The sequence below is a fragment of the Phanerochaete carnosa genome (genome assembly GCF_000300595.1).
Source record: "Phanerochaete carnosa HHB-10118-sp unplaced genomic scaffold PHACAscaffold_8, whole genome shotgun sequence".
NCBI lineage: Eukaryota > Fungi > Basidiomycota > Agaricomycetes > Polyporales > Phanerochaetaceae > Phanerochaete > Phanerochaete carnosa.
The window spans coordinates 517,932-544,872 of NW_006767635.1; the positions used below are offsets into that span (position 1 = coordinate 517,932).

The following is a 26,941-nucleotide window of genomic DNA, read 5'->3' on the forward strand; positions in this document are numbered from 1 at the left end:
ATCAAAATTAAATGATTTACATGCATTGCCTGTTGCGCGCATACCAACGCCCACATCAGCACTGAGGCTGAGTTCAGAAAGAATTTTAGCACCAAAAGCACCACTCATACATGCCGTCAACACCCTACCGCTCCATGCTCTCTTCATCGGTCTGCTCAGGCGAGTCATGCAGCCCCGCAGTATCTTTCAGCCGCTGCGCCATAATGTCAATATATCGCTGGTACTGCGCCCAGCCAAAGTTGAGTGTCTCCTCCGCCAAGACGGTCAGCCGGTGCACCATTGGGGCAAGCCGACGCGAGGCGTCTTGACGGAATGTGTCGGGCTCGAAGGAGGACGCTACACGCATTGACGCGCCGAAATTCTGCATGCCTGATACCCCTGCAGAGCCTTCAGACGAGTAGACCGCGAGGTGCCGCCAGATGAGGAGCAGCAACATTTCCATAGATTCTATGAAAGTGTTAGTAGCGAGAATGAATTCGCAGATCATTTCTACTTACGGAAGAGAGACTGTGCACGCGACCGCGCCTCGTTCTGCCATTTGCAAAGCTCGTTCTCGACTAACGCTCGTCGCTGCGCGGTGCTTAGGCTGTCATAATCGAGTGTATCTGGTATATCGAGCATCTATAGACTTTGTGAACCATTATATCCAAGACAGCGGAAGCAGGGGCATACCTCTGGCACATTGGCAAGCGCATGATCGTTCGAAGCAAGTTCTGCCGAACAGTCCGAGAATTGCTTCAGCGCATGCGAGAGGTCGTCTTGCACATAGTTCAGAGCCTCAATGGCATCTCCGAGCGAAGGCACCGTTGCCATAAAGCGGGTCGACGATTCATCTTGCCGTGACGCACTGATTATGGGCGATAACACCGGCGTGAAGTCATGCTCTGAGATCACATCAGTGAACTGGAAGCCGATAAGGCTATAACAAGCGGCACACCTGTGAAATCGCTCGCGGTACCGAGATACGATGCGAGAGCTTTGCGGAGGAACATTTCTTGAGTGTGAACCTTCAGGCGGAACTTACTCTGTCCGTATGCTGGGATGGAATGTCGTTAAGTTTATCTTGGTGCCTAGCACGAGCTTACTAACCAGGTGCACGAAGCGATGCCTCAATCGCCTCCTCCTCTGTTGTGGGTCTAATGGCTTCCGTCAATCTACAGTTGCCGAGCGTTCGCGCAGCGAGGCCCGTGATCGCAGCATGCAGTCCTCCGTATCCACTCGTCGACACAACGTCTGTTTTTGGCACAGCTGACAGCACGCTGGTGCATAGCGCTACAAGCAGACGCATCTCCTCAACAGTCGTTAGTGAAAGCTCGTAAGCCTCGCTCTTGAGCAGCAGGATCGCAGTGTCGCGATGTGCCCGCAGGAACTCGATGCCTTGACCGACTGCGGTCGAGTGCTTTGGCCCTAGCGTTGCAAGTACGCTCGTGACAACTTGCAAGGCAGGAACGAGTAACTGGTGGTATCGCTGAATGGCTGACGGCAGGAAACTATCCCGGTCTACAGTATGACTGTTAGGGACAAATGTGATGCGGAGGGCCCAAGTTTTGCTCACCAAGGAAGGCTTGATCCGTCTCCGGTCTTGAATCCACGAAGTCACAGTCTGCCAACACAAGGACCAAACGATTTTCTAGTAAGCGTTCTGCACCGGCCCGAGTCTGAGCCATCCGGATCAACAGTGACATTCGCGCCTCGTAGACATAGAGGGAGTTAAGTTCATCTACAGCAAGAGTCAGACAAGGAACAGTCCCAGACGGGAAAACACGCACCTGGGTCAGGCTTCAATACAGCCTGCAGTTGCAAGTCGCTCCCTTTGACGCCGGAAATGAAGCCACGAGTGAAACCCGATCGAGACATAGCGGTGATAACGGCTGGCTGGCGCTCGGCCTGTGACAGGCGGACCAACGAGTCCAGAAGTGTGAAGGCAACCGTCTTCCAGACATCGGTACCATCAATAGCATCTCGCGAGACGAGGGAAACGAGGTTCTCCATGAGAGGCTTGAAAATGCTGAGGCTGCCATTGACCAGAGATGATGCGCTTTCAGGCTGCATCCAGGAATCTGCGTGGTGCCCAACGCCGCCCAACGGATCGTCCATCCACGCGGGCTGCGTTTTCGACAGACTTGACGAAAGCACAGTACCTCCGCCGGGCCTTGTATCTGCGATTAGATGCATGTAGTTCACGACAGCCGCATAGAGGTTTCCCCGGACCAACTCATGCCTATTGGTTTCAACAATGCAATCGAGGAGGCTGCGCAGCAACGAGAAGAGACGCTCCGCCGGTAAAGTACCGCTGTTAGAAGGCTCGCCTGTGCGAACGAGCGACTGCAAAAGCTTGTCTTCCCGTAGCTTCGTAATTGTTGACAAGATTGCTTCCGCGAGGACTCCAGTGGTGGCCTCAGATATATTCGGCGAGCGGAGGATGGTGGGGAGAACATGGAGCAAATCGAACAGCAGGCCTTCACGGCGATCTTGAGGGATGCGATCGAAGCATTTGGTCAAGGTCATGTCGAGCAGCCGTCGCCATGACTCATAACAGCCAGCCGTTGAGTGCAGAACTTTTCGGCGATGGTTTTCAGTCGCACAACTCTCGAGAACGTAAGTCATCTCGTCATCGATTTGCTGTAGGTGGGTCTGAGTCAGCACTCGTCCTTGTGCGTGCAAGGTGCGCCTTGCTGTAGTGAGTAGAGACACGAGCGCGTCCCGGTCCACGATCTCGCAGCCTGATGCATCAACTCTGAGACATGCGCCGAGATTGAGGTATCCGAAAAACTCCAGGTTGACCTGATCCGCGGCCAGGCTATCGGACCAGTCGAAGTCCAATGACTGCAGGAACTCGATGACCGGTATGTGCGACTGACCAATCTCGTGGAATGGTCTGAAAATATCTTCTTCCCAGTTCGTCGCCTCGATGCCGGCCAGGTCTTCCTCGCTTCCGTAGAGTAACTCGAGAAGCTCCATAGACGCTTTTAAGTGGCCCTTATTTGTTAAGACGTGTAGTTCCAGGGCGACCAAATCAAAGATGATAGAACGGACACGGAGGAATGCGCATAGCGCAGGTACCGTGGTTACAACCCTAGAGCCATCGTTGTACTGCATCTCGATGTATGGCTCCTGAAGCTTGACAGGAACCCTGAAGGGCAGAGCAGCCAGGTGTCGCGCGAAGAAATCCTCGCGAGACCGCAGGTACCGCATAGTGAACTCGGATGTTCTCGGGTGTTTGCATAACTGGTACAAGACGAGATAACACCGTTCCGAGAATGCAGGGAGAGTCGTCATTAACGCTTGGCTAGCGATACGGCCGACGCGCGAACCTTTGCCCTTGCTCTTCAGACGAGGGACGTCACTGTTCACGATCTCCAGCAACGAATGGATGCTAACGCGACGTGAACCGAGAGCATTCGGGTCTTGGATCTGATCTTCAGGAGTGGCCTTGCCGAACAGGAGGAAGTGCGCGACGTTGGGATATGGCCGGTCCGACTTCGTATTCTGGATAAAAAACTCGAGTACGGCAAGCCGCAATGTCTGCCTGAGAGCCGTATCAAGAGAGTCTTCGAGGTCACACAGGTCAAGCGCACCAGCGCCTGTCTTCTCGTCAGCGATTGCTTCAGCTTCGTCCACATCAAGCGGCGAGTCGGTGTCCAGGATGTTCCGGAAGCCGTCCAAGATGCGGAGGGAGTCGCTACTGCGGTCGATAATAACAGCTAGTTGCGATACTGTCGATGGTGTCGACAGCGCGGCAAGAATCTTGATAGCCAACAAAGACATCTCCGGGTATGAGGGGTACGAGAGATACGCTGCAACCGCAGGGACGTGCTCTGGGGTAAACATCAGAGCCTGGTCTAGCCTGATGTAGTACGAGACAGGGTGGACAGGTCCGATGAGACTGATATCTTCCGCACTGGAGAGCAGCGGAACGAAGACGTCCAGGAAAATATCTTGAATCTCAAGCACGCGATGTACAATGCGCAGAGTACGAGTGATGGTGTGGCGGAAGAATGGCTCCTCTTCCGAGAGTCCGTTGTCGAAACCGTCGAGACCGTCGATGATATACGAGAAGATGCTGTTGTGCAGCTGGGAATGCGTCAATATGCGCTTCATGACGTCGTGTCCCGGATGGGTCGCAAGCTGGAGTAGGAGATCGCCCTTGGTGCTGATATCGTCGGGACCAGAAACAAGGGATTCGAGGTCGAAGCTCGCAAGGCAGCGTTCCACGAAGCACAAACACAGGTCATTCATACGCCACCGGTCCGTCGGACGCAGGTACTCGCGTTGTGATATCCGTGAGAAGACGTTATCAATTACGAACGCAACGTATGGTGCAATGCCTGGCGCCCGGTATGGCTGCCCGAGCGAGTCTGGAATGGTGTTCAGTGGCTCGGACTCCGCAAGGCGTTCCCGTGCTGGTATGCTCTTCGGCGTATGAATGAGCGTAGAGAGCAACTTCAAGAAGGGGATTGTCTCCGGGTAGAGCTTGTGGACAGACTCGACCTCTTCGAGTTCCATCTCGATACCCTTGACGGACGACAAGGTGGCACCAGTTGTACCAGGCGGGACGCGAACATTAATTACTTCAAGGCGTTCCATGAGTGTCCAAACCGATCGACAAACCTCTACCCCGGGGAGGCCGCCGCCAGGTGCGCAGAAAGACGATAGAGTATCGAGAAGCGCACCCTTGAGTTCGAGGGGGATGCTCAGGGGGATCAGCGACACCAGAGTAGGAATAGCCCTGAAGCGTGCATGCCCACTGATGGTGACACGGACAGCTACCGACCAGGTGACAACGTTCGAGAGCAACCGCAGGAATGACTGCGCAAGGAGGACATCTTGTTGAGTCAAGATCAGCTGATGAGGTTGACGGTGTAGTTGCACTGGTTGGATCTGTGTATTCGCACCCCCTGAAGGCTGAGCAGGACGGGGCGTAGCGCCAGCGATAGCCCACTGTTCCAGTAGACCAAAGATAGCACTCCATGACACTGCCGGCCCTGACGAGGACGGTAGTGATGAGCTCACTTCTGAGCCTCCGCGGACCAAGAAGTTGTACGCAAGCTCGCTACAATGTTGGCCCTTCGACAAACCGGTTAACATGTCGTAAAGCGCCATGAGCATGTCAACATCCTTGATCTGGGTGGACCATACCGCCCACTGGAGGAACGAAGGCAACTTTCCGACCGCGCTCTCGACGTGATTCAGGTAGACCACGCGCTGACCCTCGGCGAGCCCGCCTCCCCAGAACTGCAACGCACGTTCTGCAGGTAGCGCAGAGTACAAGAGCCCGATTAACGAGTAGAGCATGGCGATGTCGTTCCGTGGTGGTGCGGCGTGCGATCCCTCAGCCCCTGGCGGGGGCCCTGAGTGGCGAGTCTGGCCCATGGTAGAGCGGAACATGCGCGTGCGGTCCGTTCGCTGGTTCGCGAGCAAAATGTCTTCTTGTCTTTGCTTGATCTTTCGCAGCTCGGAAGACGCGTGGGTAATGAGTGCTCGGATGAGGAACTCGAAGGACTCGAGAATGACGGGCTTGAAGTCGTCTGTGGGCAGCTCCGCCATGGCTTCGGGTTCAGGCATGGAGAGAGCAGCGCCAGCGAATGATGTTGGTGGGGCATCGCCTTGCTTTCGTTGCAGCATAGCGACTATTCTCGCAAGATACACGAAGCTGTCGCCTTGTACCGCGTTCCAGACTTGTGTCTCGAGCTCTTCTGTTTTGAAACCTTCCTTGTCCTCCAGCGAAGGGTCGCGATTTCTTGTTTCGGCCGAGAATAGAGTCCACTTCATGAGTAGTGTCGCTTGTAGCCCATGCTCTTTCCATTCTCCCTGACCGGCCAGCTTCCGCTTCATAGTGGCGAGCAAATTCGCGTCTTGAGTGAGTTTTTGGCGTGCCTGGCCACCAGTAGACGAGGGGTCAACGAGGTCGAAGCAAGCAAGAAGCGTCGGTAGGATATAGTACACCATAGCATGGTGGGGATTTTTCTCGAGCCAGTCGATCATGAGAAGGACTTCTTGCGGTTGGATGCATCCCATACGAGCGACCAAGAACAAGGTAATCGCTAATGTCCGACGTTCATACTTGAGCGACTCATATCTTGCAGTGAGGAGATCATATCCAAGTTGTCCAGCTGCAAATTGTCAGTGCTAAGCTTAGATGAAGGTCTAGAGGACGCACTTTGGCCCAACGGCGCAGCGGTATTGCTCTTCGCGTTCAGCCGCGCTGCATGCACCTTCGCAATCGTCTCCCCCAGCCTCTCAACCTCCTTAAAAAGCTTCTGCGGAAATCCTTTGCTTGATTCCAGCAAATTCTGCTTTGTGAACAACTCCAGTTGCCTAAACAGTTCCGGCGAACTTGGGTCTTGTGCCACTTCAGCAGCCTCGAAGATGTAGCGCAGACAGTCTGCTAAGTGTCGTCTCCTGAGATGAAACTCGAGAAGAGTGGCCTCTATGAGTCGTTCTTGTGTGACGTTGGGGTTGCCCGCCATTGTTTCTTGCAGAAGACCGGCGACATAGCGTTCCGAGACGTCCAGCTGTTGCGAAATGAAGACTACCTGGCGAGCAAAGTCGGAGTTGACGGCAATAGACCTGCCGTTCACAGTTACACGACCTATTACGCGTAAATGGGTTGAAATTTCAGTGGAAACACGCTGGTGCACGTACCCGCCTCGACCTCGCGTTGTTCTTGCGAGCTGCATGGGCCAACGTCATACAGGTTCACGAGATGTCCCCGGTGGGACATAAGAGTCTGAAAGAATTGTTGGTGGTCATCCTGCGAGCCAGGATTGTTGAGATTTGATAGCAAAATGGCTCGTAAGCGGGATGTGGAGGCCATCTGCGGTGGAGGTTCGTGTAAAGCCTGAACTTCGCCGCGAACAGGCCTAATTGTATTAAGCGCCCTTGAGACAAGCTTCAACTCGAACTGCGTCCTCCCCGTTAGCGGACTTCTCACTCTACACTCTCAGAGATTAATGTTGTAAGATATGGTGCTTTTCAATGGCCTGCCTGGTACGGAGTGCTCTTTTTGTCTTCTGCATAACAGCTGAAGGTATTTCAGTAGTAGACAGAGCTCGCAAATCAGCCCCTGCAACTACGTCTGCGATCTTTGCACTCGCTTTGTGTTGCATCCCTTCACAGAGAGTCTCATACGGCAGTGAAAGTACGCCAGGAGCTCCTTCGTGAAGCAGACGTGGCCCTCTGTTGCGCTCCCTGTCGTTGAGCCTTGTCGGCCGCGTTCTTCCGAGAACGCTCGCACATATGAAAGACAAGCTGCCCTGATGCCCGTGCTTTCATCCGCACCATCCTGCAGCCTTGTACATATCTGCTTGTCGCGTCACTCGAGGGGCCGCTCTAGGGCTGCTCTGTCTCTTTCCAGTGGTTCGCCCTTTGGCCTGACTCACGCATGAGTCCTCGCTTAGTCAGAGCCTGATTATTGTGGCATAATTACTTGCAATCCTATATAAATGGGAGGCAGAACCTCCTGCTCCTGCATCTCCTACCTTCTGCCTCACGATGTCCGGAATTTCGTACCTCTATCCCGGCCAACGTTTCGCTCACAATTCTTCTATATACCACGCCTCTCGGCTGGGCTCACCATCCAGCCAACCAATGTACGCCCCCTTTATTCCTCCTCCCTCCTATGTGCCACAACCAGCAGCGCAACCAGTGGACGGTCCGCGCCGCCCATCGCAGCTTGGTAGCAGCCGCTTAGGCGCACACAGCAATCGTGTGCGACGCACGCACTGGGATCATGATACTCCACCCGAAAATCAAAGTAGCTTGCACAATATTAGCAATCCGGTAGGCTTATGCCCTTTGTTAATGTCCAAACTCGTGCTCATCGCCTTGTTACAGAGTGCAGCTAGGAGTACGGATAAATACATGAGCAGGTGGTTGCACCTCGCTGTATACGCCGCAAAAGGCCGGTCACCCGCTATGAACTCTTTCGTATGGGCACTATTTGCGTGCACAGATCTTGAGCTCGGTAACAATCCCAACGTGACGCTGTACTCCATTACTCCAGGTGCTAGTCCAGGAATATGGAAGAGATGTCACTGGAGCCAGAATCTGCTCGGGGGCAACGGGCTGAGGCTCGTACTTTGACTCTCCGATAGCGGAACAACACGCTATACTAGGTACGCCCCCTCTTCCCGTCAAATATACTGTTGCATGCTGATCCGAATCTCCAGCGCATCCCAGCCTTGCATCCCACTGGTCACCCGAACACTGGGCATGCCAAGTCGTTCAGTGGTTCACTGACCAAAGGTTGATGGCAGAAGGGATGACTCTGGGCCCGCTCGTTGCCAAGACACTTTGGCAAGAAGCATCGCAGGCTGCGCTAGCCGTTGCCTCCAATAAAGTCAAGCAAAGTGCCCTGATGCAGAACGCCCTGTTTAGCCGGTATCCCATCGACACAGCGATCATACAGACAGTGCGATGCAGCCTGTCAGGAACTCCTTACTAACCTCTCTGGATACAGGCAACTTCACTAGCTTATTCTTCATTTATCGAGGCCATACTGTAGCTGCCATTCAATCTATTTTTGCCCTTATCTGTCCTGTTTGTGTTTGCTGCCCGCTCGCCATGAAGCTATGTGCTGACTCGTGCAAACGCAGCGCTGCGTCCAAGATCAAAATCTTCTTCATGACTCGCAGTGACTGTATCAGATTCACATCCATGCTACAGCGAAATGCCCTAAATTTGAAATTGGAGCTGATTAATATTTGGGTCTGCCGAGAGGCAGCAAAGGCTGCGCTCGCTCTGCTAGCTAGCCTGCTTGTCAACTTGGTGAGATGATGTGATACAGCCATGCTTGGCACCGTTCTTTGCTGTCTCTCTTATAGAGATATTGACTGTCGCACTAGGGCAGCTCTCCGCAGCACGAGTAAATCTTAGATTAGCCCGAGACGAATGTTTACCTACTATGGCAAGGGCGTTGTGGCGTTGAGGACAGAGTAGGGCGGGATTTGACGCGTAATATAACCAAATGCGGCTGAAGACGCACACCGAACAGCAAATCGGAAAGAGTCGTCGTTTAAGCAGGATATTTCGGATGCAATTAGCACGAAGAGTGATCGCACAGGCGCAGCAACCACAATAAGGACCCGCCGCTATTGTACGACTCCGAGAGACGCATCCAAGCCCAGTCAGGCTGTATCTTTATCGACAGCTAAGAGCTGCAGTTACTCATGCGTTGTGTAGCATCCTTCAAATCTCTTCAACGCTGCATAAGCGCTCACCAGTTGTGAGAGACGTTCGCAACGAATCCTCACCCAAACCGACAAATACGACTTGTAAATGTACATCGCGAACAGCGACTACTACCGTACGCTCTCCTTGATTTCTCTAAGATTACCCTCCTAGGTATCGTCACTCCTTTGTTTTCTTTCTTTCTTTATGGTTTGGAACAGTTCCTTTACCTCTTCACGATAGAACTTACAAAGCAGCCTCTGATCTATCGGATCGAGCCAGAAAGCCAGACCTCCTAGTGCCCCTGTCTCTGTTCGAGAATTACAGGCAGCTTCCCCCTGAGCATGATTAATGCATCCCACATATCCTTCTCCCACTGATTCAGATCGTACTCCTTCGGTTTGCGCAGCTCGAACTTGTGCATCATGACGCATGCCACCGCACGCATCTCGACCATAGCGAGGGCTCTGCCCGCACAGTTCTGTGGGCCGAAAGAGAATGGGATGAACGCGCCGCGGTTGGTGATCACTTGCTCCTTGCCGATGACGTCTCCGTTAGGTAGAACGTACGAGTCCTGGGTGAGCCAGCGGTCCGGCCAGAAGTCGTCGGGCAGTGGCGAGAATTCGCGCGAGTCGCGGTGCACGGAGAATATGGGCACAGAGACTTGGGTGCATTCGGGCACAAAGCTGGATGGCAGGAAATTAAGCTGCTGTATGTGCCGCAACGAGAGAAGTCTACGTACTAAGAGCATATCGTTGCACCACCAGATCCGCGCTTTACGGTGCGCTGGAGACCACCAGGGGCCGGAGGCAGCACACGAAGCGTCTCGTTGCTATTTGTAACCCTGTGAGATTGCGTGATTCGGAACCGTCTGGGGCATCACTCACATGCAAGCATTTAGGTAGGGCATGTCCGCATGGCGCGAGAAATCCAACGGATCCTCCCCTGGCGGGAACGTTAAGTCGATCTCCTTGCGAAGCCGCTCAGCATACTCTGGGTGACGCAGCATGAAGTACCAAAGGTTGGTCAGCATCGTCGATGTTGTGTCCGATCCTGCAATAATCGCGAGCATGCCGTCCGCGGTGATCTCGCCCATCGTAGCGCCGCTTTGGGCTGCGCCTTCGTCCTCTGTCTGAGGGACAGTGAGATTAATGACGGCTAGAAGGATGGGGTGACGTACAAAGAAGCGGGACAAGTCTTTCGATTTCGAGCCTTTGCTTGTTCTCTCTTGCACATACGAAGCTGCTAGGAGCTGCACGGCCCTCAGGCCTTTCGCGGGAATGTATTTGAAGAACGGCACCATCCAGAGCACATGGGAAATGAGGGCGCCGGCACTGTATTCCTGTGTCAGGTTCATGCAAGAGAGTAAGTGTAAAACGCTCACTATACTCCTCCCTCCACTATATGGATCAGACCATCAGAGTCCTCACCAGATTTCACCAAACCGAGTTCACGATCAAACGCCACATGACCCAAGACATCGAAGCTGTCGGTCGCAGGTTTCAGCGGAAGGGGAGCTGTCCCAGTGAACTGCTGATGCACCTGAAGAGGTTCGTCCAGTGAGAAATGTCAATCTTCTCTCTGTGTCTTTTCGACAGCTCCTCCATAAGTTCTAGTGTTTTCATTTGCAGAATCGGTTCGTAGCCTTTCAGGGCTGCGCTGCTCATGGCCCTCGCCCAAGGCTTTCGGCGCGCGGCGTGAACGGAGAAGTCGCGGATACCATCCAATTGGAAGTCTCCTTCAGGGTTCAACCGGGTGTCATAGTCTAATCAAGGTTCGCTTAGCAAGTATGACAAGATGTGCTGGCAGGTTCAGCGTACATGGGCCCTTGGGCATAGTTTTCGCGCCATAAATAGGCTAGAGAGCATCAGCACGACAGAAAGTAAGTTCATTGGGACCTGCGGCAAGGCAGAATGAGCTCCACAATTGAATCAAACCCCAACCAAACATGCACGAACCGATGCGGATCACATCACCATACTGCTCGTGCCAGCTCTCGATGACGCGATAGAGATCTCCGCGCGCAGTGAGATAGGCCACGTAAATTTTGCTGAGTTTCCCAAGTGTAGGACCGGGGAATTTCGCCAGGGGATGGAAGGGTGAACGGCGGTAGAGTGCCGTGAGTGCAAGGATGAGGCCCCAATGGGACGCTACAGCACCGATTTGCTGAAGAACTGGCAGCTGCCGAGCCAGAAGGACGGGCATACCCAACAGCAGAACGGCATGAATCGAAGGGTGGTTAGGTTCGAACTGCTTGTAAATGAGATAGCACGCCTGGACACGCCTCATTCATGAGCACGATGGCGCTCAAAGGGACGTGAAGTACTCACGAAACTCGTGGTGCACGCGAGCACTTTGTAGTCCGCGCCGTCGAACATAGAGAATCCGCCGTACCTCTCAGCCAATATCGCAGGGAATCGGATGAAAGCGCTCGAAAGCCCGAGTTGTTAAGAGAGACGAAGTATGAAAGTATCGCCGGAAACATCACATTTATATGTACTCCTGACGGTCTTTAGCGAGCTTAGGGACGCGCTGTTTCAGATTCGTTGAGACAGAGAATGGAATGCGGGAGTGGAGCACGCGTACTCACGTTTCATATATCTGCGTGTGACGCGGAAATTCAGAGTCGTTATCGAACCGAACCCAGTGCTTGGACCACCCTTAGCACCTCCTGTACCAGGCTTCTGATCTCTCCAGAGCAATTTGTGCAGGCTGCTGAACACCAGAGGTTAAGAAAGCCCTCTATATTCTCTGGTGGCGTGGGACACAAGGAAGGAAAGCCTTTCTCAGCGTCATCATCAGTCGCTTACAAGTCTCCCGCGACGCCCACTGCGACGACGCTCGGCCTCCGAGGACCCGACTTCGAGACTAAACTACTCAGCCGATAGCCTGCGCACCCTCCGACGCGAATCTCACTAAACATTCTTCTTGTACCCCGTCGCGTCGACACGGCCCCAGAATGTTCAAGAAGCCACTCGCAGACGCAAAAACGATTGGTGAGCTTGACATACGAGACCCTTACAGAGTATGCTGACCGACTGTAGCATCTCTGCGCGGCTCTGATCGGCGCAAGCTGAAGCAACGCGTCGTCGCCGACTTCGGGCTGCAACTAGAAGAGGGCGAGTTGCTCGTCCCTGAAGGCCTGCAATCACAGAAGATTAGCACCCATCTGAATGAGCCTGGCGTAAATATTGCCACTTTTCGCGTCACTACGAAGTACAACTGACCAGCCTGGGCTTAGGTGGTGTACCTCTCCCAGGAAGGTGATCCGCTATGGTTCTCGTTAGGAAAAGGCACCGATGGAGCATTAATACCAACAGGTACAGGCTCTGTGCAGTCCTTAAACGTAGCATGCGTTGACTTGGGTATCAGTCTACACCCTATGGAAAAAGCCAGACCTGCTACCCTTCCTCTCCACGCCAGCAGCGGTGGTGCCGAAGCTCACCGGCGGCGCCGACCTGATGATCCCCGGAGGTCTGTCCCCCTCTGTCCCCCATGCACTCATTCTCTTATACCCCTTCTCGTATCCAAGCCAGTCGTCCAGCACTCTGTCCCTTTGGCTGTCGACCAGCTCGCCGCTGTGACGCAATATCACCGTGACCGCCGTGGTCCGCCACTCGCGGTCGGGCGGATGGCCGTCACGTCTGATACACTGCGCGAGGCAGACGAGAAGGACAGGAAGGGGAAGGCGGTGTATGTTCTCCACACGTGGAAGGACTGTCTCTGGAGTATGGGCGTCAGCAGTAAGATGGATGTCCCCGAGCCGAGAGAGGTTCCGAGGCCTGAAACCGAGGAGGGGCCCATTGTACAGCAGGAAGGAGTCGATGCAGAGGGCGATGACCTCGTCGATGAAACTGCAAAGCTTCAGCTGGAGGACACTCCACAATCCACTGGTGGACAGCAAGACATTGCTGCAGAGCAAACTCTTGAGTCGGCGGAACCTGCCGCCGCTGTTCTGTCTCCGGAAGGTACATTACGCTTCGGGCTGTCACTGGTGTGGAACTGATATTGAACGAATAGACGTCTCCTCGTGTCTGCGGAGCGCACTGCTGCAAGCCCTTCAAACCACGCTCTCGTCTCTACCACCCTCCACATTCCCGATAACAGCGTCGACGCTCTGGTCCAACCATGTTCTGCCCGCGCGCCCAGTTCAGCCGCTAGGTGCAGGAGTACCTGTAGGTGTGTGTTTCAACATAGACAATGCGAGTCCGTCTCACCACAGCATGTTCAGATATTGGCGTAATGGACATTAAGCAGTCGACTCATAAGACAGTGAAGGTATTCCTGAAGGCGTGCGCGAAGGAAGGCCTGATTAAGCTCAAGGAGACAAAAGGTGACGTGGTCATAACGGGTACGTTCTCATCGACCTCCTGAAACTGAACTCACGTACTTCTAAAATCCTAGCGGTGTACCCGGCGCATCCAGCCGTGGCAGGTCACAGATCGCACAAGACTGTGCAGAGCGTCGAAGAGAAGAGAGGGAAGGCCGAGGAGCGCCAGAGGAAGGAGCAGGAGGCCGAGGAGAAACGGCGCAGCGAGCTACGCATCGCGGAGCTGTGGAAGCCGCACGGACCCACGGTGGGCTGGTTCGTCGCCGCCGAGAAAGAGTGCGTCTGTCTCTCCTCGTTCGCCGCGCCATGTGCTGACGCGGGTGCAGCACGTCGCACCTGTACTCCGTCGCGGACATCAAAGAGGTCTTCAACGCGTACGTCGTGGTGAAGGGCCTCGTGAACGCGCAGGTCCAGCAGTACATCAACGTCGGGCAGGACGACGCGCTCGCACAGGCGGTGCACGTCAAGGGCGAGGAGCAGGCTGAGTTCATGAAGCGCGAGGACGCACTGCGCCAGATCCGCGAGCACATGCAGGTCTGGCACGAGATCCGCACCGAGGGCGGCGAGCCCGTCACCAGGTCAGTCTTTGTTGCGGGGGCGCATGTGCATGCGAGGGCTGACGCGTGCGCGGGCACAGGAAGGGCGCGGCGAGGCCGATAAGCGTCGTCGTCAAGATCAGGCAGGGCCGCAAGGCGTGCACGCTCATCACGGGCTTCGAGACGTACGGCCTCGCCGCGGACGACCTCGCACAGGAGCTCAGGAAGGCCTGTGCCAGCTCAACTGCAGGTGAGCGGTGGCAATGTGTTTGTGGGTGTGTGTGCGAGCTGATGGGATTCTGCAGTCGAGCCGCTGCCGGGGAAGACGACGGACGTGGAGGTCATGGTTCAGGGCAAGCAGATCAAAGCCGTCACAGACTTGCTGGTCTCCAAAGGTGTACCGGCGCGCTGGATCAAGTCGGAAGATCTGAGCGCCTCGAAGAAGAAATGAGAGACATCCCTGAAGAACTTGAATGTACGAGTAAATATAACCTGAAGCGTTGCTCAGCGTGTCTAAGACACCGCTCGGTTTCACATCTACGTGTGTGCCTGCACCAACTTGGCGTTCAAGCATGGAACTTCACCATGCCGTCGCAGCCGGCGTATGTCTTGAATCCCGAACGAGGGCCTTAGCACGAAATCTCCTAGAATCTCGGGACCGCAGGCATAGCTGTGTCTCGACGACGATTTGTCGTTTCCAAGCATCGTGCACGCCGTCCCTTGCCACGTCAACACCACCTCCGTCGCGCTCGCAGCCCGCCCGCAGCGCCTAGACCCGGATATCCAAATCCCCATGGCCTCATGTTCTGCACGTGTTTTGTGACAGCATGCATGCCTAACTGCTCAGCCTGTATTTTTCTGCCACGTCCCAGCTGCACCGCCCGGTTCGCCCCGCAGGACACCCTGCACCCAAGCTCTAAGCGCTGGGTCTTTGCGCGCGCGCGGGACTCCCGCGAGATCCCCATTTGGGCACCCGCTTGCCCCAATTGGCCGTCGCCCGCTGCCTCCAGCCCGCTTTCGGGGCGAGTTGGCCTCGCGTGTCCGCCATGACAGCGGCCGACGTGGCCCCGACGACGGGGCAGCAATTAGTGCGCTGCCGTTCGGCACGGCCGAGGTACTGCGGGCCTTTGCGCCTGCGTTATCTGCTTCCTCCCAGCCTAGTCCTCCCCCGTCATTTGCAAAACAAAACAAACAAAAAAAACGTCTCAGAGCTGGCACACCCTCTTCACCGGTGGTCGCGCCATGCACACACTCTCGTACTCCGAGGTTCGCAGCCATGGCGTTTCGAGCAGGTGCGACAATGCTCTGATACGCCTATGTGTCCGGCCTTCGTGCGCAAATCGATGGCGCGCCTCGCGTACGCCTAATCTAACCCAATCAGCCGCGTTGTTTTTTGTCGTCTTTCCTCTTCCTCTCTCTCAGACTTTTCCCGGGAACACGGCGGCATGCGGTAGGACTGACTTGAGCCTGTCTTACCGAAGCGAGCTGGTATTCTGTCTCCTGCACACTCATTTGCGTCTGCATGCCTTATCTTGCCTTTGTCCAAGCGATCTCTGTCTGCTGCACAATTCACGCGGTGAGGCGCGCAGGCCTTGTGGCTTTAATGGCCTGCCTGCCCTGGCCGGCAAGGCGCAGCGGCAGGTCAGCGGCAGAGCTCAGCGAGCGAGAGATAACCCAGAGAACGCGAGGATAAAAATGCATCCTTCTGCCGACGGCTGCTTCTTCGATCATGCACCGGCGTTGACTCAGTTCACGTCTGCATGACACAAAAGTCTGCGCAGTCGGTGGGCCAGGCGGGACTCGGTGTGTCCACAGGCAGCACGGCAACGGGGGACGGTCACATAGTCGGTCAGTCACGCACGGCGCGAACAAGTCTCGATGCAAAGGACCCAGTTTCCGCGTATGTTTGGCTAAATTTACTACCAGAGGGTACATTTCTTTTTTCAACTCGTAGAAATGCCACTGGGGCGGGAGACGATCGCTCGGAGCCAGCGCGATCGGAGGATCCGTGAGGATCGACCAGGACGAGGCACCCGGAAGGCGACGAGAACGTCCACGGACGCTGTGGGCGGGCGTGTCTCGCCTCGGTGAATGACGCTGCGCATGGATGAAACGCGTATGTCATCGACATTCCGGACGTGTGAAGCAAATTGCGTGCGGCGATTTTGTCAAAGGGCTCGCGGCCGCCGACGATGGCGTCGGTAGACGCGGGGCGCGCATCGTGAGAGATGCCGGGCTCTCGGGATTCAATGTACTGTAACGCAGGCGAAATCGATGAGCACATATGAAAAGGTAGTTGACGAGCGTAACAAAAGTTGTCCGTGCGGGATGGTATACTCCAAAAAGAGGAAAAAAATTAACCTGATATCATTGGATATTTGAATTGCTATGACGCATCGTGCAAAAATTTGACGGTGCAAAACATTCGAGTACGTACTGGTTAGCACGGAAGGTCCTAGCGGAACAGCTTCAGAAAATGACCTGCGATGGCAAAGGTTATAACGTTAACATAGCTAGCGCCGAGCGGATGATTCCTGGAACCCCAGCGTACAGTACTTTCTGTTTCGGCTGATAAATGGCTCCCCACTGAGACCCTTATGCTGTGCAATTAAATCCGCGGTGCCAGGTGGGGCAGCGACTTGCAACGCCGGGCATCGAAGCCCACCCTTCTTCGTGAAGTGCGGTAGACCAGCTGAGAAGGAACGGATGTTGCGTGGATCTGAGAACGACGTCCGCCATCGGAGGCAACCACCACGTGGCGGCGCCTAGCTTGGGCTGTCTTGATGCGGAGGGCGCCTTGCCGGAGCTACACGATGACCGCTCGCGACGGCGTCCACGCTGGGTAATTTCTTCAGGAGACGATAAAGTGGCATCGTGCGCCACAATATTCCGGTCGCACTCACGCTGTCGAGTCCGTGTGTGTGCATGTGTGCGTGTCGTCGGGCGCGCACGCTGTGGCGTACGCCTGTCCGACAGCTGTCACGACGCGCAGAACTCCGACATGGCGGGCGCGGCAAGCTGGGTGCGGGACGCACTTGGAAGCGGGCGGACGGCCGCGCACGACGGGAGCGGCGATCCACAGCGTCATCCCGCAACCCTGAGGTCTGCGGTGTGAGGTCTTCCTGCGACGCGCGTGAAGGGCGCAACGCCGACCATGCTTGAAAAGGCGCGTGGGCCGGCGCGCCCGTTACGTATCGTTGTCAAGGCAAATGACCGCAAATAAGGGTCCGCGCGCGATACCAGCCTAATGGACACGCCGTTCGAGCACAATGGTCCGTGGAATGCTGCGGTTCGCGCGGCCTGGGAATGCACGGAGCGGGAGGCGGTCTACGGTTGAACACGGACGGGGCGTCTGACGGCCTGAAATGTGACAAATTGGCCGTCTCGAGGGGACGAATGCCGGGTGGCAGGTGCAGCAAGTCGTGTGCCTCGTACGGAGGGACGACATATAAGGGGGCCGCCCATCCTGTTGTGCGTCCTGGATTGCCCTATCGACGATCCGCCATCATTCATCTGGTGTGGGCGAGGAGCACGACAAATACTTACATCGAATATCAGAGACCTTCCTTGACTTCCATTATACAACGACACGCGTTCAACCTGCGTTATAATATCTTCGCTTCGCACCAGACTAATACCGCGTTCGCCACACACCTTTAAACCCCACCATCTCTTCGGAATCGTCACATTCCTTCACGTTCGCTGCTCAGAGAACGATGCCACTGTCGTTGCTTCCCGACATTATTCTGGGGCCGCCAGTCGATCCCAACGCCGACGTATCACCCCATAATTCGGCCATAGAGCTTTGCGACTCCACCACAACACGTGTTGTGTCGAGCGCGACACGCGCCTCTTTCCTGCCGCGTAAAAGCGCCCGGCACGTCGCTTCCGCCGACCAACCCTACCTAGGGACACCGCCGCCGCGCGGACGTCCGCATTGCACCCATTCAGGCCTCAACACTAGTGCGCTTCCCCACAGCGCATATAACGATGGCTCTGATGCAGGCCATGGCCTGTTCTCCGTTTCACCCATCGACGACGATTTTTTCCTCGAAGAGGCATTCTACGCGAGCCAGTCCCGCGTCGTAAGGGTGCGTGCCCTATCATCGTCGCAGCTTGCGCCCGGTAGCGCGACGGCGCGAGGTCGCTGACGACGTCATCCCATTGCAGATGTCTCACCTCGCTGTGCCCGTGGCGGCAATTCTGAGGGAATCTGTGGACTCAGGTCTGGTGAGTTGCACATAAGAACTCGGTGGTCGAAAGCAGAAGTGTGTTTAGACCCGTTCACATCTTCCAGATATCCAACATGCCAGATGCCTACAATACACGCTCCAACTGGCCGGGTTCACGCCCCTGTGCCGACGCCGTATGGGTGGTCTACTCGACGCATCAAGAGGTGAGTCCATTGCTGCTGAAGCACGTACCTCCGTTGTGACGGCCATGGCGACATTGTCCGCCGCATACATGCGCGTCGAGCGCGTTCCCCGCGATGCGCCAAGGCAGGAGCAAGCGAGTAAAGCCACCGAAGGCTTGAGACAAGTCTGATCGGCTCGTGACATCACCCTGCAGCTGCAGCCCTTCGCGTAGGCGCCCATCCGCGGGAAGGCTCGTGTCGTAAACTCTCGCGACGTTAGCGGAGGGGCGGCGTGCTGGGACCGTCTCCTCACATACGCGTCGCGACACACCGTGCTCGCGAGCCCGACTGGTTTCCGTTGGCCTTACCCCGTTATCTGAGCCGCGGCGTCATGCGCCGCCCATCGCCTGCCTCCCCATGTCCGAGGCAGCCCGAGGGGGCTAGAACGCCCCTTCGCATTTGTCTCCGTGCGATGCTGAGTGCTGCCTTAGCGATGCTCCTGAGGCCGCGTTTCTCAGGCTTTCGACACCGGTCTCTTTTGTAGCACTGGTGGTGGGCTCAGGCGGTCTTCGTACGGAGGCGCCGTTCATTTGCGGGGCGAATTTGAGTGTATTTGCGGCGATGCTGACCTGTTTATCTACGCTGTGTTTCGCAGGCGGCGGCTTCGCTCTCCCTCTCGCACCCCTCCCTCGCCAGGGTCGAACCAGCACTGGAGACAGACTTGGAACCCTACGAGAAGCTGGAACAGATTATGCCAGGCGGCGTGGTGAGTTCTCTTTGATATTCTGTGGCGATATGCAGTGACCGTAGCTATAACCCCAGATATCACGTAGAGACTCGCTCTCTCTCGCCGCAGCACCGGGGTCGCCGGTCGTGCACTGCGCGACGCCAAGCTCGAGCTCGAGCAGCAGCATGGGGTTGTTGACGCCCACGACTCCTGATTTCTTCGCGACGTCAAAACTATCGCCGCCACCTCTGCCACATAGCAAATTTACGCTGTCAACTAACCCACCAAATCCCAAGATCAGCTACCGCCCCGGCGATTGGGTGTGAGTTTCGCGTTCCTCGTGTTCTTCTCGCAGTGTTCTCTATGTCCTCTCCTGCTCCCTTCCCCCGCCGCCACAACGATTGTCGCTGTCGGCCTGACAGCGCAGATACGTCGGACGCGAACATACCGCTATCGTGATATATCGATGCTGATGGAGCTCCCCTTCTTCCAGATGCGACCTCCCGACGTGCGGCGCCTATAATTTTGGGTAAGTGCTTCCGCCTATTTCCTTTTCCAGATCTGTCGCCGTGTTTATTTGGCGCCGATGGCGGGGTTTCCCTCTCTTTTTCACCGCCGCGCCTGGTTTTTGAGCTGTGCCCGCCGGTGCCCGACCCGACGCTCCACCTAGCAATTTTAGATGGATTTCCATCTGCAGGGGCCTTCCCGATATGTCGAGTTCACACACGTCGATCGCTCGTATCCTTCGCCATGGAGATCTCGTCCATAGAACCGGCCGATCCTGCTTACGAGTTTCGGTCATACAAGTATCAATTTTCATCGCGTTTTTATCCCCCTTCTTCCGAGGCCTCCGCCCGCATCCTCCTCCTTGTCTTTCGCCTTCTCCTGTCTGCACCTCATTTCGTTCAACACCCACGTCTTCGCCTTCGCTGTACATACTCTTTGCTAACGTCTGCTTCTTTTGTCACGCCCTGCTAGACGAAACATGACCTGCATCGGCTGCGGCAACCCGCATCCCTACGGCACCCAACACACGTCGCCCACGACCCAGAATGCCTACACCCGTTCGATGCCCATGACCCACCATGCCCCTCCGCCCCACCACTTGCCGCACGAGCACGAGCACCAGCAGTACTTCATCTCGCCGCGTTTCGCGGCCCAGCACGAAGGGCCACAGCGCCAACGCCGCTCGTTGCCTCCACTCCCACCGCTCGCACCCCCCGCGCGGTACCACGGCTCGCTGCCGAACTCGCGCAACCCGAGCCCGTCGCAGAGCCCGACGATCCTTGGTCCGCTCACACTCAACCTCAAACCGGCCGTGCCGAGCTACCCACTGCTCACGCCCTCAGGCCACGCGCTTAGCGCTGGCGGACGCGTGCGCAACATCTCGGCCGACCCTAGCGCGCCGTGCATCATGTACTGGCCCGGTAACGAGCCCCTGCCCGAGAGAGGACAGATCCGCCCGTCGGGGTCTGCAGTCATTCAGGTGCGTGGTTGCTTTTGTGTCCATGTCCGCTCGTGAAGTTGATGGCCCGGCCTGCTAGTACCCGCCCGTCGTCAACACCGGCAACAAGGGCGCCGCTGAGAAGCAGCCCGGCGACTGGGTCTGCTCCAAGTGCCACTATCTGAACTGGCGCCGCCGCAAGGTCTGCCAGACCTGTTACCCATGTGAGTGCCGTCGGTTTTGTGCCTCCCTATCGCTCGCTGACGTCTCCGCGCAGACGCGGAGGGCAACGGCGACTCCATCTCGCAGGCCGTGCAGGCTGAGCGCATCGCGCTCCTCACGAACCTGCTCGACCAGACGGAAGACACGCTCCAGCACACGCTCCAGCGCCGCGCGTCGGCGCCTCTCAACTCGGTGAGCTCCATGATGCATAACAGCGCGTCGCCCTTCCCGTCCCGGCTCCCTCGCCACGCGCAGCTCACCAGCCTCGGCAACCATTTCAACTGCGGTCCCGCTGCCGCCAGCCCGCTGCCCGCATCGCGCTCGCGCTCGCAGCTAGATCTCCACATGCAGTACCAACAGCACCAGCAACTCCGGCAGCAATGCGAGGCCGCCGCAGTGCGGCAGTACTCGCACGGCATGGCACAGCGCCCGATATACCAGACGTCAGCGCACCACACCTCGCGCAGCTCGAGCCCGACACGCTCGTCGTACGGCGGCTGCTTGTCACGCGTGCCCAGCCCGACGGCGGCGTTCCTGCCGTCGTGTCTGCAGGACGTCATCCACGCCGCGTCGCCCGTGCACTCGTCGCCCGCGACGTCGACGTCGAGCGCGGACCTGTCCTTCGACGACGGCGCGTACGACTTGGGCTTCGACGTCCCTGGCGGCGCGGAGACGGAGCCGCGGTTCCGCGCGCCCGGCGGCGCAACGCGCGCAAGCGCCGGCCGTCGCGTCTACGGCGCCCACCCGAGCGGGAGCACGAGCCAGGAGAGCATCTGGAAGATGGACGGCGAGGAGAGCAAGACGCTCCGGCCGTACGCACCCATCCACAGCGAATGCTTCGCGGAGCTCGCCGGACGCCTCGCGAGTGGGCTGTCGCTCGTGACGGCTTGAGTCCGGCGCCTCCCGCGGCGGCGGCACCCGTCAAAAACACAATAATAGTACGTGTTTCCCGCCCCCTCGTGCCCGCCGCGCTGTGTGTTGACGCCGCCGTCCAGTAGTCAGTTGTCTATTTACGGTTGGTATTTATAGGAGGCTCGTCATATATTGGTAATATCGGTACTATTGGTACGGTTACTTCTCTCTCGGAAACGGCTTTCGCGCTGCGCCTTCCCGCCCGCTCCCCCAAGCCTCCGCCACGCCCGACCCTTGCGCACCTACTCTACACTTTGCGGATCGCCGTGGCGGAAAACGAAAGGACACATGTGGATGCATTCACTGTATTTTCTCCTGGAATCTCATCATCGCCTCTGTCTTCCCTCTTCCTGCTCTTCGCCCTTGGTATATCTATATCTATATTACACTCGATTTGGCTTTGTAAGCTCGGTAGTGGTACTTCGATTGATAGTTTTCTTACTGTTGCCTCTTGCATGGCACGTTTATTGTCGCGCTGCTGCTGGCTTGCCGCACCAGGCGTATCTTGTTGTTGCTACTTCTTCTACCCTTCTGTCTCGCTTGCCGCACGCGTACAGTCGTTGGCACTGTTTCTGGTTTCCGTTTTATCCGAGTACTTGTTGTACACCGTGTACGCCTAGCGTCGAATATGACAGAGAATGAACGGTCCACACTGTTGTGGTGTCTCTATGGCGTCGTGCGCGCCGCAGCTCAGGTCGTCATTGGCATTTTAAGAATAAGTCTCCTGAGGTAAGGGCAGTCCATCATGACGTGATAAGAATGAGCACTAAGTTGGGATGATGTTGTCTAGAGTGCACTACGAGTACATTATGCGTGCGATCTACCTAAGCAAACGAAAGCATCGACTGAACAGCAACGGGAACGACAAGACAAGATAAACAAATGCAATCTAAACCCCCATTAGCAACCGCGCATTCTCAAGCTCCTGCATTCTCAGATACATTTCCTCTAGGCCGATGACCTCCTCAACGTTGCCTCGCAGCAGCCTCTGGAGCCGGTCGCCGTTGAGCCTCACGACGAGCTGTTCGCGCTGAAGGAACGCCATGTAGTTATGCCATGCCTCGGCTCCTTTGCTCGTTTTCGACGCTCTCTTCCTCTTCTTCACCGGCGCAGTCGCAGGGGACGCTGCCACTGCCGTAGCGTCCTTTCCGTCCTCGCTGGGTACTTTGAGATCCTCGGCCGCTTCGATGCCCTCGACACCCGCCGCCTGCGCGGCGTAGATCCTGCCCTTGCCAATTTTGAGCGTACTGATGCTCCCGACGACGAACAACCCGCGCTTCGCGCGTGTAAGGCCAACGTTGAGCCGCCGCCTGTCTGCGAGGAAGCCAATGTGGCCGTTCGAGTTGTTGCGCACGGTTGAAAAGATTATGACCTCCTTCTCGCGGCCCTCGAAGCCGTCAACGGTCTTGATCTCGACGTTCGCGAGGTCCATCGCGCGTTGCGGGCCGAGCACGCTCTCGAATCGCTCTGCATAATTTTTGTCGATTGTGAGCAGCCGCGTGAGGAGGGTGATCTGCGCAGCGTAGGGCGCAATGATGCCGATCTGACTGCCAGGTAGCAATGGATTCCGGAGCATGAGATCCTCTACGAGACTACAGACGATGTGTACTTCGTTCCAGTTGACACGGCTCCGGTCCTTCGCGCTCTCGGCACCGACATGGTCGAGGAACACAACCGACGGCCGACCATCCGCGCCGAGATGCCTGAGGTTAGTATTCAATCCCGCCGACGAGGCTCTCAGTGATGTTTGCAGCTCTTGATAAATTCTCGACTCAGGAGGAACGAGGCCTGGCACGACCTTACCGGTCTCGTCGACAGTGCCGTCGCGCAGCTCACGATCGTAGAACTCATGCGAAGGGAAGCAAGAGATTGTTGGATGCATACGATACTGGATGTCGAGCATAATCGACGGAAGGACTGATGTGACCGTCAGAATTAGGTAAAGAATCTGCTGGCTGAGAACACTTACAGTTCTCCTCGGATAGTCGTTCAAATAGCGACACACCAAGGCCCCCTGCTTGAGCTTCCGGGCTCGTGATGACGGGCGGCAGTTGTTTGTGATCCCCAATGAAAGCGACGTGCTGTGACTAGATAGAGACATGAGAGTGATATAGAGCAACAGAGCATAAAAGGGCTTACGCCTTTCATCAGTGGTATGAGCGATGCAGGCTCTGTCGACATACTTGCCTCGTCGATGAATACGAGGGGAAAATCAACAACGTCGAGCGCAGACGACGCTGAAGAGATGCACGTCGTGCAGACGATGTCAGCCCTGGATACCACGTCTGTCAATATGTCTCGCCAGACGGCGTAGTGTTTCTTGTCGCAGCCTGCACGCTGCCTCTCGAGGAACAGCTTGTCCGCCTCCATCGCCTCTAACCGCCCTTGTAAGCCCTTCGCCCGACCACCGGTGCGCCCGCTGCCGATACCCTGACCGACGACGTTGACAGTCGCAAGTGATACACCTTGTTCATGTACGTCGTGCATAGGCGTCGATACAGAATTTGAGGAGCCCATTTTCGCGTGGGTTTCGCCGATCTTCGTCGAGAGGTCCTTGATCTTCCTGGCAAGCTCGGTGGCTCGCTCACTCAACTTCTCGAGCTTAGGCGCTAGTGCATGAACCGCCACCTGAGCCTCAAGGGTGTACCGCTCAAGCGACGGCCGGACCTTGCCCGGAGAACCGACGCGAAGAAGTTGTGGGGGTGCTGGCTTCGCTCGTCCCGGAAGCTCGACGTGTGATGTCTGTCGGACGAGGCCTTCAACCAGGTTGTCGACTGCGACGTTCGTGTAGGTACAGAGAAGCACAGGATAGGGGATGGCAAAATGCTGCTTTAGCAGCCGGACGGCTTCAATAATCGTCTTCGTCTTGCCGGTTCCAGGAGGACCCAAGACAAGAGCCATGCGTCGCTCGCCCTCGCGGGGCATTACGGTATGATCTAGACCATAACGCCCCTCGTCGCTGACGGAGATGTCCTCTTCACTAGAGGGTGGTGGCTTAGGGATGGGCCCAGACATGCCGCCAAGCATGATGGCTACAGCCCTGATCTGCGTATCGTTCAACCCTCGCGTCTTCAAGTCCGGGTCTCCCGGTATAACGACGGGGTTTGGCCTAGCATAGCGTCGCGCCCATGAAGTGAGATGAGCATCTGGCGTGAACATGTTCGGTTGTGGGCAAAACGAAGTGATAGGGGTCGGAGATATGGGCGAGCGAAAGCCACGCAGTAATAAGTCTCGGAGGTACGATCCATGAAGAATGATTTCTCTATCACTCGGCTCGCTGACGGACGGTGATAGAGGAGAGTGGCGATGTGAAACAACGATTGAATCGCGGAATTGCTGAGCAGGATCATAATTCAGACGTTGAATGGCAGCTCTCATGCGCTGATATGCAAGGGCAGAGGATGTCACGTCAAGCCTGCAACGACGGTTTAGTGGGAACGTACCGTGAAGTATACTCAAGCGTACCTCCAAGGCTGTCCATTGCCAAGGCTGAACTTCTCCTGGAATGATATTCTTAATTGGGTTTCTGTGAAGCTGAGGACGCTCCCCCTTTGAGGCACTTCCCGCAATGGGTCGAGATGCGTTGCGAGGACTTGCGTCCCGCGCCTATGAATGAAGGTATCAGAGCCTGATACCACATGTGAAGTAAGATAGTTTACTCAAAGCGATGTTCAGCAGGGAGGGTGATTCCTGGACCCAAGAAAAAGCTCGCTACAAACCGTCCCATCCCTGAGTTCGTAGAACCAGGGTCAAGCCAGTAGGCGGATAGGTCTGTTATGCAGTAGCCTTCTTGTTGCAATCTCTCTAATGACCAGGTGCTTAGTCGTTCTCGTAGTATTGCCTCGTCCGACTGTTGTTCATACTCTATTAGGGGTAAGAAGCTGCGCCGTGTTAGGATACGTATATGGCAAACAGACGGCGAACGTACTGCTCCGGGTACGTCTTCATCTCCTCGAAGAATGGCTCTCCCTCGTAAAGATCAATGTGTGATGGAGCAGCACGCATTGCCTTTCTCTTCGCAGAAGAGCCGTCAAGTCTAGTTACTTGAGAAGCAGATACTGTACTTGACTTCAGCTGCGAACGAGCACGCGGCCGCCAGTCAAATCTCGGATGAGGTGTGAAGAAGTCGCGGGCAGCAGCTACAGCGGTCGCAGATGCAAATATTTCTGTACCATACTGTTGGATTCCAGATAGACTAGAAGAAGCCCAAAGTTGCTGGAGGGTCGAGGGAGCGGTAGCAATGCAACAGGGAAAGCCGACCAGACGAGACAAAGAGACGGTCGAAACGGAGCGAACGCGACCAAAGGAGAGTAATTGGTCGCCTGGCTTGAGGCTCCGCAGGACGTTCGAGGGAGCCAGCGTAGGGATGCACTGACAACTCGGCGAGGTGCAGGAACAGAAAAATGATTTCGAGAATTAAAGGAACGAAGGTTGCAATAGACGGCTGCTGATTGTATTATATAATTTCATTATCCCCGCATAGTAAGTCCCGTTTAGCTCAGTTGGTAGAGCGCGTCACTAGTAATGACGAGGTCAGTCGTTCAAGTCGGCTAATGGGAATATTTTTGAATTCCTGACGTACATTTTTGGGTAAATCAAAGCTATCGAACGTAAGGCTCCAACCGTTTAGTTTACGTTTAAAATTTTTTTGTAAACACACAGTAAACGGTTATAAACGTTTATAAACAGTTTATAAACAGTAAACAAACAGTTAATATGTACAATCACTTTTTCTTTGAGGATCGTGCCGGAATAACTTCCAGAAGGCCTGCGCGAATCCATTGCTTGACGCACATAGCCTCTGTGACAGTCTGTGCCCGGAAAGAGGAGCGAAGATCGGTACACAAGTGTCGAGACGCCGAAAACAGTCGTTCCACTGACACGCTTGTTGCGGGAATGGCCAGAAAGTCGCGCGCCATACGGCTTATGATGGGAAATGCACCTGCGTGCTCCTAAAGAGTTGGAGTCAGTCACAAGATTTGTACAAAAGCAAGGACAGCTCACCTTCCACCAGGTCAGAATAGTACTATGCGGCTCAACCGCACCGCCTTCGCCCGCAAGATACTGCTCAGCTTCGTTCCGTCGCAAGACAGATGCAACGGTTGCTTGTGAGGGCTGCAGAACTGCGCACACTTCATCAAGGAAGCCGGTCTTATTCTGCGACTCAGAAGCACGGGGCTTCTCGGGCTCTTGACGAGCGTTCTCCTCTGCAGCAGCTGCATACTCGTCATACGCATGCTGGAAG

General features: G+C 55.9%; 10 protein-coding genes and 1 non-coding gene across 11 annotated transcripts; 6 read left to right on the forward strand and 5 right to left on the reverse strand.

Annotated features, from left to right (window-relative positions):
• Positions 1-124: 124 nt before the first annotated feature.
• Positions 125-6,724, reverse strand: PHACADRAFT_164266 (uncharacterized protein; the record flags this gene model as incomplete). Its single annotated transcript, XM_007398643.1, has 9 exons — positions 125-447; positions 498-621; positions 673-884; positions 938-1,036; positions 1,090-1,500; positions 1,556-1,720; positions 1,770-6,113; positions 6,161-6,592; positions 6,646-6,724. The coding sequence occupies 9 exons, from the start codon at positions 6,722-6,724 to the stop codon at positions 125-127; spliced, it is 6,189 nt and encodes a 2,062-aa protein (XP_007398705.1).
• Positions 6,725-6,897: 173 nt separating this feature from the next.
• Positions 6,898-8,119, forward strand: PHACADRAFT_186515 (uncharacterized protein). Its single transcript, XM_007398644.1, has one exon. It carries the CDS (start codon positions 7,495-7,497, stop codon positions 8,083-8,085), a length of 591 nt encoding a protein of 196 aa, XP_007398706.1. The 5' UTR covers positions 6,898-7,494; the 3' UTR covers positions 8,086-8,119.
• Positions 8,120-8,167: 48 nt separating this feature from the next.
• On the forward strand, positions 8,168-8,541 carry PHACADRAFT_260677 (uncharacterized protein). Its single transcript, XM_007398645.1, has one exon. It carries the CDS (start codon positions 8,264-8,266, stop codon positions 8,444-8,446), a length of 183 nt encoding a protein of 60 aa, XP_007398707.1. The 5' UTR covers positions 8,168-8,263; the 3' UTR covers positions 8,447-8,541.
• Positions 8,542-9,428: 887 nt separating this feature from the next.
• On the reverse strand, positions 9,429-11,460 carry PHACADRAFT_148937 (uncharacterized protein; the record flags this gene model as incomplete). Its single annotated transcript, XM_007398646.1, has 7 exons — positions 9,429-9,857; positions 9,914-10,003; positions 10,059-10,303; positions 10,352-10,505; positions 10,556-10,657; positions 10,714-10,936; positions 11,049-11,460. The coding sequence occupies 7 exons, from the start codon at positions 11,458-11,460 to the stop codon at positions 9,467-9,469; spliced, it is 1,617 nt and encodes a 538-aa protein (XP_007398708.1). The 3' UTR covers positions 9,429-9,466.
• Positions 11,461-12,130: 670 nt separating this feature from the next.
• Positions 12,131-14,488, forward strand: PHACADRAFT_198420 (uncharacterized protein; the record flags this gene model as incomplete). The annotated part of the gene is made up of 11 exons (XM_007398647.1): positions 12,131-12,167; positions 12,216-12,355; positions 12,413-12,491; positions 12,544-12,645; positions 12,708-13,139; positions 13,192-13,350; positions 13,403-13,522; positions 13,576-13,777; positions 13,828-14,079; positions 14,139-14,287; positions 14,343-14,488. 11 exons carry the CDS (start codon positions 12,131-12,133, stop codon positions 14,486-14,488), a joined length of 1,818 nt encoding a protein of 605 aa, XP_007398709.1.
• A 1,442-nt stretch (positions 14,489-15,930) lies between these two features.
• PHACADRAFT_176367 (uncharacterized protein) lies at positions 15,931-16,289 on the reverse strand (the record flags this gene model as incomplete). The annotated part of the gene is made up of 1 exon (XM_007398648.1): positions 15,931-16,289. A coding segment is annotated over exon 1 (237 nt), but the record flags the coding sequence as incomplete, so codon positions are not given.
• Positions 16,290-18,313: 2,024 nt separating this feature from the next.
• PHACADRAFT_148941 (uncharacterized protein) lies at positions 18,314-19,456 on the forward strand. Its single transcript, XM_007398649.1, has 3 exons — positions 18,314-18,433; positions 19,047-19,157; positions 19,214-19,456. The coding sequence occupies exons 1-3, from the start codon at positions 18,344-18,346 to the stop codon at positions 19,442-19,444; spliced, it is 432 nt and encodes a 143-aa protein (XP_007398711.1). The 5' UTR covers positions 18,314-18,343; the 3' UTR covers positions 19,445-19,456.
• Positions 19,457-20,103: 647 nt separating this feature from the next.
• PHACADRAFT_100718 (uncharacterized protein) lies at positions 20,104-21,675 on the forward strand (the record flags this gene model as incomplete). Its single annotated transcript, XM_007398650.1, has 3 exons — positions 20,104-20,604; positions 20,663-20,777; positions 20,840-21,675. 3 exons carry the CDS (start codon positions 20,104-20,106, stop codon positions 21,673-21,675), a joined length of 1,452 nt encoding a protein of 483 aa, XP_007398712.1.
• A 755-nt stretch (positions 21,676-22,430) lies between these two features.
• PHACADRAFT_186519 (uncharacterized protein) lies at positions 22,431-26,123 on the reverse strand. The gene is made up of 6 exons (XM_007398651.1): positions 25,625-26,123; positions 25,356-25,577; positions 25,162-25,302; positions 23,836-25,111; positions 23,666-23,783; positions 22,431-23,613 (listed from the first exon to the last, which is right to left on the reverse strand). Exons 1-6 carry the CDS (start codon positions 25,699-25,701, stop codon positions 22,586-22,588), a joined length of 2,862 nt encoding a protein of 953 aa, XP_007398713.1. The 5' UTR covers positions 25,702-26,123; the 3' UTR covers positions 22,431-22,585.
• Positions 26,124-26,183: 60 nt separating this feature from the next.
• On the forward strand, positions 26,184-26,256 carry PHACADRAFT_t116. The gene has a single exon. It is a non-coding gene; the product is annotated as a tRNA-Thr (tRNA).
• Positions 26,257-26,367: 111 nt separating this feature from the next.
• PHACADRAFT_260686 (uncharacterized protein) lies at positions 26,368-26,655 on the reverse strand. Its single transcript, XM_007398652.1, has one exon. It carries the CDS (start codon positions 26,613-26,615, stop codon positions 26,421-26,423), a length of 195 nt encoding a protein of 64 aa, XP_007398714.1. The 5' UTR covers positions 26,616-26,655; the 3' UTR covers positions 26,368-26,420.
• Positions 26,656-26,941: the final 286 nt, after the last annotated feature.